The 19468-nt window shown below is 41.2% G+C and overlaps 2 protein-coding genes across 11 annotated transcripts in view; one reads left to right on the top strand and one right to left on the bottom strand.

Moving 5' to 3' along the window:
- LOC106825131 (interferon-induced very large GTPase 1-like) overlaps positions 1–9910 on the top strand; it is a 99435-nt gene extending 89525 nt beyond the window's left edge. For all 5 annotated transcript variants that reach the window (XM_014831756.3, XM_070490939.1, XM_044751639.2 and 2 more), the window contains one exon: positions 870–9910. In XM_014831756.3, coding sequence (XP_014687242.3) covers positions 872–8161 — 7290 coding nt within the window. In that variant the 5' untranslated portion in view covers positions 870–871 and the 3' untranslated portion in view covers positions 8162–9910. The remainder of the gene's footprint in view (positions 1–869) is intronic.
- The window catches only part of LOC123278917 (olfactory receptor 2AG2-like), a 410069-nt gene that overhangs the window by 16533 nt on the left and 374068 nt on the right, over positions 1–19468 (bottom strand). For 5 of the 6 annotated variants that reach the window (XR_011495849.1, XR_011495850.1, XR_011495859.1 and 2 more), the window contains one exon: positions 9099–12796. The exons of the other annotated variant lie outside the window; for it this stretch is intronic. The gene's annotated coding sequence lies outside the window, so the exon portion shown is untranslated. Of the gene's footprint in view, positions 1–9098; positions 12797–19468 lie in introns of those variants that run through there. 6 annotated transcript variants of the gene reach the window in all.

Below are 19468 nucleotides of genomic sequence, written 5' to 3'. Positions count from 1 at the left end.
GTATAGTCAAGCCCCATGCAATATCACTGAACAAGTGCTGAAATCTCCCTTCAGGAAGGCTGAACTTTTGCAAATTCTCTCCCGTCTGTGGGTATCTGCCCCTCAGCACATTCCAGGTTTTTTCTAACCATGGCAGGAGGAATTGGGCAAGTTCGTTTGGGTCTGCTGCTTCCACAGCCCATACTGAGTTCTTTTGCCTGTTATCAGATGCATGGGTGGGTCAGAATCCTCCCACATCTCTTGGCTTATGTTACTAGATACCACAACTCCAACAGAAGAAATTTTGTTCATGCATAGATGTCTAATTAGTTGTTTTAAAAGAGGTACAAAAAGGAGGAACATCTTATGCCACCATGATGCTGATATCTAGAAGAGAATTTTAAAGGACAGGAGAGCAAATAAATATCATGAAATGCCTTAAGAAGAAGTGACAGAGAGACAGGAGGGAAATCATCCACCACAATTTTGACAAAAACTAAGAGAAGAAAGATAATTGGTGGTACCACTCTTGTTTCTAAAAGAAACATCATGCTATGAAACTCATGCATATGTTAAAACTACAACCCTCAGCTTAATGCTCTCCATTCTATTGATTCTGTGTAATAGGAAGTGCCAAAAAGCCAGGCTACTAATTTACAGTTCACCCTCACAACTCAAAAGGCAATCCATGCTGAGAACACCGAAAAAGATGTCTTGCCCACAAAAAATTTAACAACGGTGTTAACAAAATATATTTCTTAGTACAATGAAAGGAGGAGAGGAGAAAGCCTTAAAGACTTGCTCCTTTAGGACACTCACCCTGTTGGCCATGGTGCTGACACTTTCTAAGGTCTTGACACAGGCTAACTATGTGTCTTTTCCTCCCACAGCCATGGGCACAGCAGGGTCCACCCCTGATGAGCCCCTGCTCAGAGGCAAAAGGAGGCAAGATCTCCAAGAGATGCTGACAGAAGTAGGACTGCCAGTTGAGTACTGGTTACCCAAGCTGCAGGAACACCTGGGTGTCACCTGTGCCCAGGCCTTACAGCACCTGGAAGAAAAAGACCTCCAGAAGCTGAAATCCCAGGCACAACATCCCTGGGAGAAAAGGGCCCTGGAGAAGCTGCTTGACCTGTCACACTCAAATAGTCTTTCAGAGCTACAGGACTCTCAGGTGGAAATGATACAGAAAAAGCAGAAGCAGGCAGAGCAGGCACTGCAGGAGCTAGGAGACTTGCTGTCTGAGGGGAGGCAGCGACAGGAAGAGGCAGTGAGGAAAAAAGAGGCAGAGCTGAGGGAGGCAATGGACATCCCCAAAGAGTACTGGCCACCCCCTGAAAAGTCCCTAAAAGAAGTCATGGAAAACATGCAGCGACAACTCAACCTCATGGAAGGGACCCTGTCTCATAGGCAAAACCTGCCAGATAGAGATCTGGTGAGATGGGCATCTGGAGGGCTGGCCCTGCAGGGAATTTACAAAACCAGCTACCAACAGGGCCTAATAGAGAAGAGAGAGGAGCTACTCTGTGTCCCCAAGGAGTTCTCACTCTTTGGCCCTGAGCAGGGTACACGGATGGAAACAAAGGAATTTACATCTTCTCAAGCAGAATCTATGTTCACCCAGACTATAGAGAAGCTGGGCTTCAGTGTAACTGCCTCAGCCAAGGCAGGAGGTTGGGGATTTAGCCTGGAAGCTGGTATGGATCACAGCAAACATACAGAATCCAAGGAGACCCGACAATCACGTTCTGAGCACTCTTATTTCTGCTCAACCAAGTTCAGCTATGTCCCGCTGGCCTCCTGCCACTTTCCCATTGATCAGCTCCAGTTCTCCAAGGCTGCTCTCCAGGAATTGAAATGCATTGAAGACCTTCTGGGTCAAGCTGAAGGCCCAGACAGACTCTCCTTGCTGAGCTGCACGACGGAAGCCTTCTTCAACAGGTTTGGCTCTCACGCTAACCAGGGCCCTCTGCACCTGGGAGGAATCTACTGGTGGAAAGCCATTTCAGAGGGTTTCCAAAGTGAGCAGCTGGCAGAAGTGAAGCAGCAGTCGGCAGAGGCCCTGGATAGTTACATACGGGGCAGCTACAGTGGCTTTGGAGTGAAAGTTGCTGCAGGTGTGGATGTGTCAGACTCTCATTCAAAAGCAACCTCTGAGAGCACAACCTTCCAAAATCTCCAAACCAAAGTCCAATTATCTGTGGCCCAGACAGGTGGCCCACCAGAAGCAAATGGCCTTTTGCAGTGGAAAGCTGGCCTAGTTGCCAGTAATCAAACCTGGTGTGTCATTGACCGGGGATTTCAGCTGGTGCCCGTTTGGGACATCATTCTTTCCAGCCACAGAAGCGATTTTAAGGATCCTCTTCAGGTAGCTAACTGCATGAAAGACAGCTACGCTGCTCTGACTGGCCTCCCTGCCCAGATCCAAGATGCAGAAATATTACTGAGTGTTGGAAAGGAGGCTAGAGTTTTCCTAGAGGAGGTGAACTCCTGGGAGGTATCTGATCCTGAAGAGCAGCTTAAAATATTGATAAATTTCATGCAAACGTTGAGTCAAAAAATAAAAAGTTATGACACTTGGATTAAAATATGTCTCACCGATTGGGGTCTTCAGAATTTTCTGGTAAACCTTGTCAACTTTCACAAAAAGTCCTCCGTTCCTAACACTACATTTATTAAATCTCAGTTGCGCACCCTTCTGGACCCTCACATCTACAGAGTGACAAACTTTCCTCAGGCTCATTCCATCATGCAGTGGATCTTCCAATCAGAGTCAGAGCAAGAGCATATCAACATCTCCCAATTTTCTGAATTCATTAAAATCTTAAAAGAAACCCAGAAAGACCTCATGGAGGTGAAGGCCAAATCTGAGTCCCCAGAAACAGTGGAGGAAGCTCAAAGGAAAGCCACTTATGAGGTCAGCTTGCATCTTGGCTGCTTCTTGAATCACCTCCGAGAGCAAGAGCAGCCAGACACACAGCTCTTGCTACTTTCCATTGCTGCTGGTGCAGGATATCATGTGGAAAACAATACTTTTCAGTATCTCCTGGGGCGTGATGAGTTAGACTTCCTACTGGATGAAATGCAAACTGCCCATGATAAATACCAGGTGCTCAAAAGCATTTGCAGCTACAGGGCTCAAGCATTCCTGGTGCTCACAGGTCTGACAGCTACTGCTGGAGTCACAGCTATTTCTCCAGAGGAGAAAACACAACGCTTGGCTTTAATTAGACATCGCATGGGGCAATCCTTGTCAAAAGAAGTTATACATGTCCTCACCAAACTTGGAGCAGATCATGACTGGGAAAACCTAGAGGAAGACTTGAGATTGCTCATTGATGGGAATTACGAAGCCACTGTTTCTTCGTTGCAAATGGATGAGGTGAGAAAACAATTGCAAAGTCTCTTCAATGAAAATAAACACCCCACTGCGCCACACGAGAATAAAAATGACAAGTTGGAGATCATTGAAAATGAAGCCTTCCTAGAATTACTTGAGCGTCTAGGCCTAGAACATTACCATCCAAAAAGGATGAGCAAAGCTAACTTTCATCTGATCTACAAGACTTCTGTGTGCAACACCCAGCCAAGCTCTGAACGTGAGCTTCCTTTCTATTTCCTGCAGAAGCTAGTGATGCTGGATTATGGGCTGAGATACCTGGTCTATAAAGATGATGCAATCACAGAGAATCAAGCTTATACAACAGCCTCAAATCAGGAAGATGAGGCTTCTGATCCATATGAAGACTTTTTTGAAGATCGTGATAGTCCCACTAATCCTACCACTAATCCCAGGCCACATATCCACCCTATGGATATTCAGATGGCAATTCTTCTCTGTGCAGATGGTTTTGCCAGACAATATATTTTGACCAAACTTTCTGTTTGTCAGTTTGCCCTCCCCCTTCTCATACCTAATCCCTGCAATTCTCAGATTGAATTCTGTCTCTGGTCTCTGAGTCAAATTAGAAGAAGCTGGCAGCAGGCAAAGAAATCACCAAAAGAGGAGAAGACCAATTACAACAATCAGCAGATGTGTCGTGTCTCTACCCCCATTGTGTCGTTTATTAGAGTTGGAGATGGCTTCTCTGCTTCCAAATCTCAGATCATGAACTGTCTTCTCAGTAAACGTAAACATGACGCCTTTTTTCACCGACACTGCAGAGAGAGCAGCAAAGACTGTCTCTTGATGGAGGGTGTGGTGGAAGTCTCCTGGTTCTGTCCTGGGGGGGAGGATGACGACAGATTTGACAACTGCTTGACCTTCACCAATCTTCACGGAGATGCAAAGAAACATAAGAAGCAACTCACCTTCCTGCAGGAGGTCTCTTCTCTCATTGTGGTCCTCATGTCAACTTCTGATGACAATAAAGAAAACCGAAAAGTTGTCCGTGACCTGTGGCAGTCATCAAAACCTTTGATCTGTTTGCTTGATGACAAAGAAAGAACCATGGCCAATACTTCTGGCCAAAGAGTGAAAATTGGGATCCGGAACAGAAATGAGGCAGAATTAACACAGGAGCTCACAACTGCAATCAGACGTTTTCTAGAGCTTTCTGGAGCTGCTCTCAGCTTAGAGGACTGTGCCCAGATTGCTCGCAAGCAAGGATTCCTGATCGATGAGGACCAGAGAGATTGCAAGGAAGCCAAAGAAAAGGCAGAGGTTCTAATGGCCTTGTTAAGAGAAACGAAGATATCCCAGATGAAGGAAAAATTACTACCCCTTCAAGGAGAACTGTGGCACCGTTGGTGTAAAAAGGACAAAGAATTCTACCATCTGAGAGAAAAGGGGAATCGGAGCATCGAACAACACAAGAGTGAGATTGAGACAGATAAACAAATTATACGGCATCAACAGCTGAATAGAGCCTTTCCTCTCAATGATTTAATGCAATCTGTCCTTCAGATTCTCAAAAACCCTTCAGAAACTGACACCAAACTCTACTTCTTGCAATGGCTGAGTGTGTTTTTGGACAACCTGACCACAGGACACTTGGAAAAACTGAATGAAAAGAAAAAGTCTTTGTACAAACAGGTACAAACCGAAAAGCAAAAGGCACCAAAGAGCAAAAACCTGAAAAAGTGGCAAAATGAGATAGAATTTGTCTCTGCAGAGATTACTAACTGTACCTTGGGAATTGAGCAGCTTCTCAGAGAAGTTGGCCAGATCTATGAAGCTCTAGAAGAAGCTTCCTCCGCCAAAGATAGCCTTTTTCTCTCCCTTCCCCAGATTGCTGCAGAGCTGATGATAGCTGGTGTTCCCATTGAGCTGATGGATGGGGATGCTTCCTATGTGCCTCTAAAGTGGGTGGCAGCTGTTTTTGACATGGTCGCAGAGAAACTTGGAGACAAACGGCTCTTTGTTCTCTCTGTCCTGGGCCTGCAGAGCTCAGGAAAGTCCACCCTGCTGAATGCCCTTTTTGGGCTGCAGTTCACTGTCAGTGCTGGGAGGTGTACTCGGGGGGCCTACATGCAGCTCCTGAAGGTGGAAGAGACATTCACGGAGGATCTCGGCTTTGACTTTATGCTTATTGTGGACACAGAAGGACTTCGGGCCCCAGAACTCAGCAATATATCCCAGAATCGTGACAATGAGTTGGCATCCTTTGTCATTGGACTTGGAAACTTGACTCTGATCAATATTTTTGGGGAAAATCCATCAGAAATGCAAGATATTCTACAAATAGCTGTCCAAGCCTTTCTGAGGATGAAACAAGTAAAAATCTCCCCAAGTTGCCTCTTTATCCATCAGAATGTGGGGGACCTTACAGCTAAAGACCAAACAATGGAAGGACGAAGGCGGCTAGAGCAGAAACTAGATGAAATGACAGCAACAGCGGCTGAACAAGAACAGTGCTCAGATGTAACCCACTTTAGTGATGTCATCAAGTTTGATGCCAATACTCATGTCTACTACTTTGCTCATCTCTGGGATGGCAATCCCCCGATGGCCCCGCCCAATCCTCGCTACAGCCACAATGTCCAGGAACTGAAAAGTAGAATTCTTGACACTGCCAAAGAGGAATCCAGGGGAAGTATCATGAAAGTATCAGATGTACAATTCCGAGTTAAAGATTTGTGGAGAGCCCTGTTGAATGAGAACTTTATTTTCAGCTTCAGGAACACCCGAGAAGTCATGGCCATGAGCAAACTGGAAACCATGTATAACAACTGGACCTGGGAGCTGAGGAGTCATGTGCTGAGCTTGCAGAACAAGCTGGTAAACCAGATTCAGAATGGAAAAATCCAGACATTCAGGACAAGCATATTCAAGGCTTCAGTTACAGAAAAATATGAGGCCATCAAGCAAGAATTGGAGAAATATTTTAATGAGGACCCAGATAGTGAAATACTGGTTCAGTGGAAAGCAAATTTTGAACATAAGCTAATAATCCTGAAAGAGGCACTTATTTCAGACAGCCAAAGAATAGCCAATGAACTTATTAGTTTTAAAAAAAGTCAAGAAGAACTAGATAACCAAAAGTCAGGTTATGAAAGAGAATTATTAGAAAGAAGCCAAAAGTTGGCTTTAACAGTGAAGGACAAACAACTGAGTGAGGAAGAGCTACGTGAGAAATTCGATCGACTTTGGAAAAAATGGGTCTATGCTGTGTCCTCAACGCTCCCTCCAATCACAAAGCCTGACATAGATGTGGATTCTGAAGACATCCTTTTGAATCATTTCAAACAGGAGAAAAACATGGGGGACATACTAAAGAGAAGTTCTGGAGAAAAGTTTCAAATCACCTATGACAAACATGTCAAAATGACCAAGAAATACTGGGTGGTTGAAAGGCAATTAGAGGTCTCTGATAAAGAATCCATAAAGATGACTACTGACCGCATTCTTTCAAGATTCACTGAAACCATAAATAACATTCAGAAGCAACAGCGTGATTACAACCCTAGTTATTTCCATGAAATCCTGAGAATAATAGATGAGGAGGTGAAATCTGCGCCCACTAGGGAAAGATACACATTTACGAGTGATTATAAAATTGACTTATCTTTGCATTTATTCCAAAGAGCATCAAAGAAATTTAATGAGATGCATGAGGTATTCAAGAGAGCAAATGATCCTGTAAACTATCTGCAAAGCAAAAAAGATGATTTCTTCATGAGTTTTAAGATCTCTTGTCAAGGAGCAACCTCAATCAAAACATTTGTTGATTTTCTGTGGGAAAAACTCACTCCTGCTATTTCCATCACCATAAGGAAAAAAATGGTCCCTAACATTGCTGGGGACATACGAGCTACGTGCCCAGCATTCAATGGAAACAGGGCTAAGCTGGAAAAACACATTCTCATCTCTCTGGCAGAGGAAGAAAATTTTGATAATTACTGGCAGTACATTCATAATCCAGAATTATTTTTTAGGAATTACATTAAAAGCCATATTGAAAGATATTGCTCAGACATTGGAAGGGAAAAAATGAAGACTTTCTTAAATATATGTTTAGGTGACATCAAGAATGCCATCCTCTCAGCTATTCATGAATCCACAGCAATAGCTAAAGATAAAAGCAGCACTGTGTCTGAGTGGTTGGATTTGTTCTGTGAGGGCCTGGGGAGTAACTTGATCTTTCCACGAAAAGATTTAATAAGCATTGAACACCAGGAGATAAAAGATACTGAGTTTCTCAAACAGGCCATGAGCACAGCTTTGGATCCCACAATGAAGAGAGCTGAACAGAAATATTTGAGCATGTCTGTAGAAGAAATGGCTCTTGAAATCCAGAAAATGCTCTCTGAACATCTCTGTGGCTGCTGGAAACAGTGTCCCTTCTGTAGAGCAATTTGTACAAACACATTGCCTGCACATGACGGAGACCACAGTGTTCCCTTCCATCGTCCTCAGGCTGTCAATGGCTGGAAATGGGTTAACACAGACCACTTTGCCATTGAGTTCTGTACTAGTAATGTAGCAAGTGATCTTCTTTTCGTTTTGCAAGATGGCCGGGAATACCCATATAAGAACTATCGAGAGGCAGGAGGGGAGTATGCCACATGGAGCATCACCCCAGACTCATCCACCCAGCCATACTGGAAATGGTTTGTCTGTCGCTTCAGATCAAAACTAGAAGAAAGCTATCAGCGAAAATTTACAGGTAGAGGTGAAATCCCTGAGGCATGGACCAAAATCACAAAGCAGAATGCGCTTGATGACCTGAAAAAACAATAATATATAATGACCAAAAAGCCCCAATATCTGAAGAAAAAAGTCACAGAACCTGAACAAGCCTGAAAGACCCGCTCCTCACAATGAGAATCCTCATTATTTCCAGTTTTCAAATGTCACATCTAAAAATAGATCTTTAACATTTCAAGAGTTGAAAATTTCCTGTGAAAGGGTTTCATTTTTCTTTGCCTCAACTCCTTCTGGTTTAAAAACAAATTACTAAAAACATATGAACATATAATAAAATTACATAGGATCTACTTAAAAGAACGACTTCATATTTTAAACTATTATCCAGAATGTTGTCTTGACTTTGAAATATTTAATGTTATATAAGTGTCGGAGAAAGTCATTTTTATAGAGGGAAATCAAAAACCATTTCAGACTGCTACAAATTTATATATGGACATTTTGACCAATATACAGTTCTTCGCCGCAAGGCATAAATTGTCCTTACTTTGTAAGTGCATTTTTCACCCCCTGAAATTGTGCAGAAAAGTTACTACCCCTTGAGTGGAAAAACACTCAGGGAAAGTTCATGATTCCCAAGCAGCGTAATAATTAGGCATACTCCATTCTGGGAAACCATAAAAGAGAGAGTTGGCCAGGATAGAGTCTGCGTCAGTTCAGGAAACATCAAGCAAATATGGGAAATACAAATCAAAAACTGTTTTTCTCATGTCACCACTACTCTCTTCTACCCTTGCCTCTTGGCAGTTCCCTGTGCATGTTTAAAAAAGAAAAAAAGGGTTCACAAGAGCTTAGGTATCCAAAGCCTAGTGCTGTGCACAAGTCTGAGAAGGAGTGGCTTTTGGAGCAAGATTTGGGACTAGGTAAGAAGGGCCATTTTAATCAAGGCTGTGGGCAAAGTCAAATGTGATGAACTCATTGATGATTACAAAAACTATTACTCCAAGAATAAAACATCATAACATATATACTTTTTAGGATCTGATATTTTAATAATAGATTCTATTTTATGTATTCCAATGTAAGGAAATGCTTATCAGGCACCCTTGGGAATTTTCACACTATTTGAGCCATAGGGCCATGATCTGAATGAAAATCAAGAACACTCTGAAGCCAGCCAAGGACCTCAGAGGGGAACGAAAGCATTGTTCTGCAAACCTCTACCTTCCGAAACAACAACTTCTGCTGGTTCTCACAGCTGATAAGCTAGAGAAATTCTGACACAAAGAAGAAAAGTTCCTCATTTGGGACGTAAGGGCATCCATTGGCTTTCATTTACAGGCACACTCACTACCCCTCCACAGCCTGTGAAACAGACAGTCCAGGGAACAGCAGGCCAAGGATTTGCATCTTCAGAGCTGGAGATAGGAGTGCTGACTCTGCTGGCTTTGTCTCCTCTAAGGGCTTCAAGCATACTCTCAGTTTCAGGTCAAATTACCCAGGCCTCTAGGAGAAATCCTGAAACAGAAAAGTTATGAAGGAAACTGGTGTTCTTGAACTGTTTTCCTTTTGTTCTCTGGAAAACAGTCTCGTTGAGAACTGGAAGGACCTCCTAACATGATAAGTTCAAATGGAAATAGAACCCCTGCATAGCATGGCGCCTGTCTCTCACATCACTGTGGCCTTGAAAACTGAAATGTTCACTTAACCTGTACTAAATGCTTTTTGTATTTGTTTAATGAATCCATAATGGCCTTTAACTAAGAGGTATCAAATATATCATATATTAACTTTTATTTTAAAGCCAAAATTATTGTGTCAATAAAAAACATCTTTGATAAATTCTTCAGTCATTTAAGCATTCTGACTATAAAGTGAGATTCAGAGGCTGTGCCCAAGAGATCAAAAAAATACTGGCAAGAAGCAAATTGGGATAGAGAGAAGATGACTATGTGGGAATGGTGTTTTCTGTGATAGTAGTGGAGAGAGTAATACTGCCATCAAGGTGGTGTCAAGATTAAGGGGATTACACTGTCAATGGGTTGGAGTCACTGAGGGTGGAGACCTCAGGGACAGTGGAGGAGGAGGAAATGGAGTCAATAGGGATGACAATCATATGATCATCAAGAGTGAGAGACACTGTGCCCAGGTGTCGGTCACAGGATTGGAGTTGACCAGCGTTCTAAGGTTAGTAGAGGTAAGGGTCACACGGTCAGTGGAATGAGTCTCTCAGAGTCAGCGAAAGTGGGAAACATAAAAACCCAGGAATTGGTGGTCACCACATCAACAGATTTAGGGGATTTCAGAGTAAGTGAAGTAAGAGATTCCAAGTGCCATGTGAAAGCAGGAGTCCCAAGGCCTGTAGGAGTGGGGCTAGGATGAAGTCTCAGACAACATCAAACCATGTGAGTGACTTAAATAAAGATCAAAATTTGCACTGAGAAGTTTTCAAGTAAGTTTCCCTCTCAGAGATGAAGATAAAAATAAGAGAAAGTCTAGGGAGTGGGCTGGGTCCTGGAATAAACGTTTGTGTCCTCCTAAATTCATATGCTGAAGCCCTGACTCCCAATGTGCTTTAAAGAATGGGGCCTGTGGAGGTGATTAGGTGAGATGAGATTGTTACCAAACCTGAAGTGAGTTTGCTCACCCATTGCACAGCAAGCCAATCTCTGACACTGGGGGTGGTGGAAGAAAGCAGGAATTTTATTTTTGCACAGTGCTGAGCAAGGAGAGAAGGAAGCTAACACTGAAATCTCAAACTCCCCGAAAAGCTGAAAGGAAGGCTTTTTATTTGGGGTTTTACGTAGGGGAGGGGGAGAACATGGCCTTGCTGGTCGGAGCTTTCCCACCAGCCTGTCTTTGGCCTTGAGACTACTTGCAGAGAGGAGGGAGCTCATGACCTTGCTGGTCAGCAGCTTTCCCACCAGCCTGTATCTCTTTGTGGAAGGAGATAGTCCAGGTGCTTGTCCTTGATGGTGTCTGTCTCCATGGGGATAGTGGATTCTGGAGCCAGGAAGCCAGAGAGTAAGCAGGGAATGAGTGTTTTGGTTTTAACCCCATATACGCTGGGTTTAATGCGGGGAAACTGATATCAGGGTCAGTATCAAGATCACAAGGCAGGGCCCTTAGGATCAGATTAATGCCCTTATAAGAAGAGACACCAGAGAGATCTCGCTCTTTCCAAGTGCGTTAACCCAGGAAAAGCCATGTGAGCACACAGCAAGAAGTGGCCATCTGCAAACCAGGAGGAGAACCCTCAACAGGAACTGAATCAGCCAGCACTTTGATCTTAGAAGCTGCAGAACTGTGAGAAATCAATTCCTGTCGTCTAAGTCACACAGCCTGTGGTGTTTTGTTATGGCAGCCTGAGCTGAGACAGGGAGTGTCTAAAAATTGACCCCCTTAAGTTTTGACATGCTTTTCCCTTGGACAATGGGGAAAGACATATGATCATACAATTTTAATTTTTCCCCTTGCCTAAAAATTGTAATTCTCTTGAATCATTCTAACCATTTAGTCAGCTCTGAAAAAGCCAGTCAGCCCTTTATGGTAGTGCTGTGGTGCATTTGCAGAGAAGACCATGGAGGAGAGTGTGCATGTTACATCTGAGACTGTCATGATAATTGCTAATCCTGCTACCTTTGCAGTAGTGGTGACTGTGAGACCATGTAATTTAACCTCTCTGTGCTCAAGTTAAACCTGTCTGAAAAATAGTACGTTTTTCATGCTGTTGTTGGGAAGAACAAATGAATTGCAACGTATAAAGCATTTAAGACAGTGCCATACACAGAGGAAGTACTCTATAAATGTAAATTATTATGATGTTACCCTGTCTCTCTCAAATTCCTTATTCCTTTGTTTTGAGTAACATTTTATTAGAACCACATCGAAAGGTTGAGATAGTCTCATCTGAGGTTCATTGGCAGGAACATTCAACAAGGACTCCTTGAGAAATCACAATTAAGAAGACAGATTGTTCTCAATGAATGTGATCATAACTTACAGCTCAAAATGCATCTCAAGATATCGATGTCCTTTGGTACTTTATCAGTAGTTACAACTATTTCAAACACTAATCAACCAAAGACAGAGAAGTCACTGCCACCATTCTCTAGCAGTGCTAAAGATAATATGTCTCAGGTTCCTCAGAAGCAGGCCTAGGACATAGATTCCCATGCAAGTGATTTATAAGAAGAGTTATCCTAGTGGAAAAGAATAACGGGAGGCAATAAGGAAAAGGTGATTTAAGGTGAGGGAATAAATTAGGAGGTTGAAGTCAAGTTCTGAGAGTTAGGGAATGGGAGCCTGCAGTTTTAGTTAAGAACACCAACTCGGAAGTTAGACTGCTTGGTTTTACATAGCACCTCCACTATTTATATTTGGCACACAACGTTGTGTAATTTTAAGGTGTACAATATGTTAACTTGTTACATTTATATATTGTAATAAGATTGCCATTGTAGTAATACTTAGCACTTCCACCACATTACACAATTATCAGGGCCGGCCCGGTGGCACAGTGGTTAAGTTCACGCATTCTGCTTCTCGGCAGCCCAGGGTTCACTGGTTTGGATCCCAGGTGCAGACATGGCACTGCTAGGCAAATGCCATCCTGTGATAGGCGACCACGTATAAAGTAGAAGAAGATGGGCACGGATGTTAGCTCAGGGCCAGTCTTCCTCAGTAACAAAAGGAGGGGTGGCAGTAGTTAGCTCAGGGCTAATCTTCCTAAAAAAAAAAAAACCATAATTATCATCATCTTAGTGGTTAGAACAATTAAGTTCTAGTCTCTTAGTGGGTTTGTTGATTATAATACAATGTTGTTGTCTACAGTCACTGTACCGTGCATTGAACTGCCAGGGCTCATTTACTACTCATTATAAGTGCGCCCTTAAGCTTCATTTCTATTTACTTTCCACGTCAACCGACATACTCGAGTGATGCTGAATTTTATTCAGCTCCTCAAATGAGGCATAATTTCTTCACACGTGCAGTTACCTCTGTTGAGTCTTTGTTCCCTCTTCCTTCTCTTCATTGGAAGACTTCCTTTTATCCCTCAGGTCTCATTCCATCCTCCAGGAAACCTCCCTCAAAATATCATGCCAGAGTTCAGCCCTTCTCCCTAATTATTGTTTATGTCAATGTGGAGACAAATACATAAACCTCTATATTGGAATCAATTCTTGACTAAACGCTCTACACACTCCTGATATTTTTCGGACTAATAAAGTCATTTCTGAACTGAGCATCTAATTATAAATTGTTGAGAAAATCTTCGGAAAGATAAGACATATTAGATTCATGGAGCTGCTGGGAGATGAATTTTAAGCTATGTCAGAATTATCAGCCTGATAGATAAAAATAAAATCAGAGTATGTAGAAAATACACTTTATGTCTGTTTTATGTTTTATAAGCATCCTGATATATTTCCTGCCATTGAAAAAGTCTACTTGACAGTTTTGAATGGAATCTCTCTCCTGACAAAAATTCAAATTTTCGTGAATGTTATCTCTTGTGTGAGCTTTAATTTTAATGCTATACCTATACTTGGTTGTCATGGAAAATTAATATCATTCCAGTGGTTTTATTTTGTATATAGGTATGTTGTTATACCTTCATTAAGGTGAAAAGTAACAGTAGTTTTTCTTTCTTTAAGCTTATATTAACAAGTGATTAAAATGTAATGGCTATGATCTGCATGTGTGCCCCCAGAATCCACATGTGGAAATCCCAACTCCCAAGGGGATGGTACTAGGACTCAGGTCTTTGGGAGGTGATTAGGTCATGAGGGTGGAGCCCTCATGAATGGGATGAGTGCCCTTATAAAAGAAGCTCTAGAAAGCCTCCTTGCCCATTGTAGGGGAGAGGGGAATTATCCTCGATCCTCTTAGGGTCCCTGGCCAGGTCTGAAAATTACTGACAAAGACAGATTAACAGGAGAAAAGCATAACAAATTTATTTAATATAAGTTTTACCTGACAAGGGAGCCTATAGAAGGAAATGAAGACCTGAAGAAACAGTCAGACCTGGGTATTTTTATGCTAGTTTTGATGAAGAGTGGTCAGTTGTGGAGGAATATGACAGGTCAAGCAGAATGAGGTAAATACAGTTAACTTGGGGAAATTTAGCAAGGCCTGTTTGTTCGGATCCTTCTCTGTGTCCCTGGTCCTTAAAGATAAGGATGCTTCTTTCCTCTGAGTTTAGGAAGGACACCTCTCACAAGAGGGTATAAAACCTGTTTCAGGGGAGAAGGTCAAAGTGACCTCCTTGCCTCTGCCGTTTTCTCAAACTCCTTCAGCTTAAAATAGCCAATATGCCAAGGTGCTATACTTTGGAGTAGCGTGTCCTGAACCCCATCACTTTCCACCATGTGAGGTTACAGTGAAAAGACAGCCCTCTAAGAAGTGGGCCCTTGGCACCGGCCCGCTGGCACAGTGGTTAAGCGCACATGTTCTGCTTGGATGGCTGGGGGTTCGCTGGTTCGGATCCCAGGTGCAGACATGGCACTGCTTGGCAAGCCATGCCGTGGTAGGCATCCCACATATAAACTAGAGGAAGATGGGCATGGATGTTAGCTCAGGGCCAGTCTTCCTCAGCAAAAAGAGGAGGATTGGCAGCAGTTAGCTCAGGGCTAATCTTCCTCAAAACAAACAAACAAAAAGAAGTGGACCCTCAATGGACACCAAATCTACCAGGTGCTTGATCTTGGACTTCCCAGCCTTCAGAATTAGGACAAATACATTTCTATTGTTTATAAGCCCCTTGGTTTATGAAATTTTATTATAGTGGCCCAAACGGACTGAGATAATAATCAATTCCACAGAAAGAAAAAAAAAACCACAACAATGTCTTTAAGAAACAGGACAACTGGGCCGGCCCAGTGGCACAGTGGTTAAGTTCGCACATTCCGCTTCAGTCGCCTGGGGCTCGCCGGTTCAGATCCCAGCTGCAGCCATGGCACCACAGCACCATGGCACCACTTGGCAAAAGAAACAAAAAAAAAGAAACAGTACAACAAGGTTGTGACAGAAACATTCAAAATAAGAAAAGCATGAATCCTTAGGTTATGATTACCCTGTTTTCTACTACAGCCTGCTTTTATTACCTCATTCATTCCTTATACCAAAACCAAACCAAAATTTCCATAATCAGCTTTCTTCTCTACTACCCCTTCCTTAATTACATCAATTATCATCAAGACCCTTACATATAGGTATCCCTCACTAGCTGAACTTTTATTATCTGAAACAATTTGGATGGAACTCCCCAGTACTTCCACCCTGCTCCACATCCTGACTGAGGATGCCCAAGTTGAGATCCCTGGGCTTGCAATTGAAAGCTGTCAACATGTATAAAGGAAGAGGGTGTGTATCCAGGGCTTATGTGTGGCGCACCAATAGCCTTGGCTACAATGGGGAGGGAGTGGCCATTATATTACTCTGTCTACTTTTGCATAAGTTTGAAATTTGTCCTAAAAAAAAATCTTTAAATAAAACAAAATAAGAGCCTAATGCCATTGAAGAGATTAGGCTAGTTGACATTGAGGGAAAAAAGAAAGATGAGGCAAATTTTTGAGGGAAAATAGAAACATATTAAGGATTCAGGTGCTCTAAAAACTACTTTGGCAGGATCCTGAAGTGGTAATAAACCTCAGAGGAAATAGTTCTTGATGAATAAAAGATGCCAGATCCTAAGCCCCAGGGTCCCAAACTGTACAAGGATGATTTAGTCCTACTTGATTCAAGAGATCCAGAATCTCAGAATTCAGAGGCCACAGCCCTTGGCAAACAGGGGATTTTAAAATGGTCCTGAAGAATTGAAGATTAGAGGTCCTTTACCCTTTATCCAGAATTCATATAAACTTCTGTATTGTAGTGGGTCCCAATAATGCCTGAGATTAAAATACTAGACAGCCTGGTGGAACAGGGGCTCAGGCTAAATTTAAGTTGATTTAATGAAAATTTTTACATGACTATTTTACACACATGGATTGATGAATAAACTTTCGAGCATGCCATACTATGATTATAAAATCTTTAGTGTTATTTAATGTTCATCTCTATCACTAATAATGAGTTCTGATGGCATCAAAAGTCGTCCCTAGTGTTCTCATCCTTATAATCCCAGTTCTCAGCAAAGTGCCTGGCAAAGAGTAAAAAATAAATATCAATGGGATGAATAAATGACTCAAAATGTGCCTTTCTTATTAAGCTAGGAAACACAGAAAATAACCAGGTTTGAGGAGAAAGATCATGATTTTTATTTTGGAGATATTGAGATATATAAGGGATGTCAAGTATGGACTTGCTAATCTACAGGATGCCTATACATCCTAGGTTTCATAAAACAGTCCAGATATGTGCTTCTTATCCTAGGGTCCTAAGGATTTCAGTATTTTCCCCACCATGTTTCACTATCAAAAATGCCCCCATTTTAAGAGCAAATTATGTGGTCACCTAGTAATATGGGTCTGGAACTTGAGACTTTTAGTAAATCTGTCCTGTGAACACTTAGCTAAGCTGAAACTACCTTTCCCAGAATTTCCTTCCCTGTATAGTTCAAGCTTAGTGTAGACCACAAGAGGTATTTTGTGTGAGATTTGGAAGGCAGAGGTAAAGTAGTAGCTGTATTCTTTTTACATGTAGAAAGTTCATAAGGGGCAGTATTGCAGCTCACAGATGTTTTCACTGACTCGCCTTGTAGATGTGGGGCAGTGGTTCAGCTGACAACTCCTTCACCTCTCACCTGGATCTCCTCCTTTCTGTTCTCTCACTCTTGGGCTAAGTAGGAGTTTAACCTTATGACAAAGGGCACCAGGTTCTTTTGCAGATCACCTGCATCATCAAAGTTGGAGGACTAGATGACTGAAGGAAGTAAGAGACCAACAGAGTCTTCAGCTCACCTCATGGATTGCAGTCATGTACTACATGACAAATTTTTTGTCAACGACTGACTACATATACAACAGTGGTCCCATAAGATTAGTTCCATATAGCCTAAGTGTGTAGTTGGCTATTCCACCTAGGTTGGTGTAAGTACGCCCTATGATGTTTGCACAATGATGAAATCACCCAACGATGCATTTCTCAGAATGAATCCGAAACATGTCTGACTTAAATATCATTTTTTTTCTTATCTTCGATGATGCCACATCAAAGAATATGGAGACGAAAAAAGCAAAGCCTGTTTGGTAAGGTGCTCTGCTAGGCCCCTTAAGCATATTATTCTATTTGTTTCCTTTAAGGAAACAATTTGGGTACTATTACACCCATGTACAGCTGCAGAAACTTCAATTCAGAGAAGAAGGGAGAGAAAAATCACCAATCCATTAAGCAATTATTTACTGATCACCTGTTATAGTCCAAGAACTCTGTCAACTGCCAGCAGAATAAAAATGAGTATGACTGCATCTCACCCTCAGTGGGAGTGACCAAGGAAAGATAGACAAATAAAAGCTACCAAGAAGATCACACAGCCACTCATAAAGTTATTAAATAGATGATGTGAGATCAGAGAGAGAAAGAGAGAGACACTGTAAGTAGTTCCCTGCTGGTGGATATTTGGCTAGACTAGATACTAAAAACTATACTCAGAATTCATAGGAAAATTTGACCAAATAATTATAAAGATCATCTGAAAGAATAATTTTTAATACCCATTAAATAACAATTAAAAATAATAATGATGGGAGAATTGCCCAGATTTTATGGTATATTGCACTTATTTATAAAGACCAGCAATTAAAATCAAATGCTTCCAGAGTACAAATAGAACGATAAAGGAACCAATGAAAAAGACCAAAAATAGAAATTTGATATAAGTAAACATAGCATTTAAAGGAAGTCCACGGAAGATAGATATTGAACAATTGTGGGAAATAAAATGATATATCATTCAAAGAAACATTTGATAGATGATTGCCACATACTTTACATAAAATAAAAATCCAAATGTAAAAACTCCCATAGAAGTGAAAACTATTTGGAGTAATTTATAATCTTTCAGTGAGAAAGACCTTGGAATAAAACCAAAGTCAGACAGTATTAAGGAAAATATTGATAGATTTGATTTCCCATAAATTTAAAACTTCTGTATAGCAAAAATAAAGCAAAACAAAAATCAAGTTTAAAAACATGACAGAAAGGGAAAAAATAGGTGCAATATTTAATAAAGACAAGATTTCAACATCCTTAATATGTAAAGAGTTTATCAAAATGTCTAAACAAGAAAAAATAAAGACATCAAAGTAAAATGGGTAGAATATTAAAACGCACATCCAAGCAACTGAAATGCAAAATGTAAATAAATGTATAAATAAATCTTCAATGTCATTAATATCCAAATAAGTGTAACATGAAATACAATAAAAACAAAAAATTGTCAAAGATTAAAATAAGTAATAATGCCAATGTTAGCCAGCATATGTGGAAATGGTAAGGTTTATTTATTTCTGGTAGAAATATAAATTAGTGCACAGAAGGGCAGTTTCATAATGTGTGTCTAAAGCCTTAATAAAGAGCATGAACTATCTATTCCACTTCTAGGAATTTATCCTAAGTAAATATATAAATGTATGCAAGATAATTGTACAAAGTCTTCATCACAGAATTTCACATAAAAAGAAAATCTAGAAACCATTTAAATGTCCGTTACTTGGAGGTTGCTAAAAAGAAAAGTGGTCTATCTCACCAATAGAATTTAATACAGAAATTAAGAAAAATGAGGTAACTCCTTGTATGTCTACATAGAAAGATGTGAAAACATATTTAGTAAAAAAGTAAGTTACAAACAGGTGTATACAATATGATCCAATTTTGGTAAAATAAGGAAAATATTACCATTTTATATGTTCATTTAATTATTAAAAAAATGTTTATTGAGGTCCTAGTATCTTCTAGCTACTATGCTAAAAGTTGGGGATCCAAAGGTTAAAAAAAAGAAAGAGATAAAGTCCTTATTTTCACAAAACTTAATTCTAGTGGGAAGAGATAATAACTAAACAAGTAAAGAAATAGTATGTTGGATGGTGGCAAGTGCTAAGAAGAAAACATAGCAAAGTAGAGTGGATAATGAGTGCTGGGCATAGAGGGTTGCTATATAATATAGGGTCATCAGGGAAGACTTTTCCATGTGGAGTGAAATATGAGCAGAATTCTGAGAAAGTGAGGAAGTGAACCATGGGTATGGCTGGGAAAAAGTGTTTTTTGAACAGAGGGAACAAGAGCAAAGGCCCCAAGGTGGTAGAATGCCTGAGGTGACTGAGAACCATTGAGGAAGCCAGTGCAGTTGTAGCAGAATAAGCAAGGGCGAGAGTGGCCAGAGGTGAAGATGATGGGGGGCCTTGTGGGACATCAGCAGGATCATCACTTTTGCTAAGAGTAAGTTGGGAAGCTCTTGGA

Source organism: Equus asinus, chromosome 20 (genome assembly GCF_041296235.1).
Source record: "Equus asinus isolate D_3611 breed Donkey chromosome 20, EquAss-T2T_v2, whole genome shotgun sequence".
Lineage (NCBI taxonomy): Eukaryota > Metazoa > Chordata > Mammalia > Perissodactyla > Equidae > Equus > Equus asinus.
This window is presented reverse-complemented; position numbering and strand designations above follow the sequence as displayed.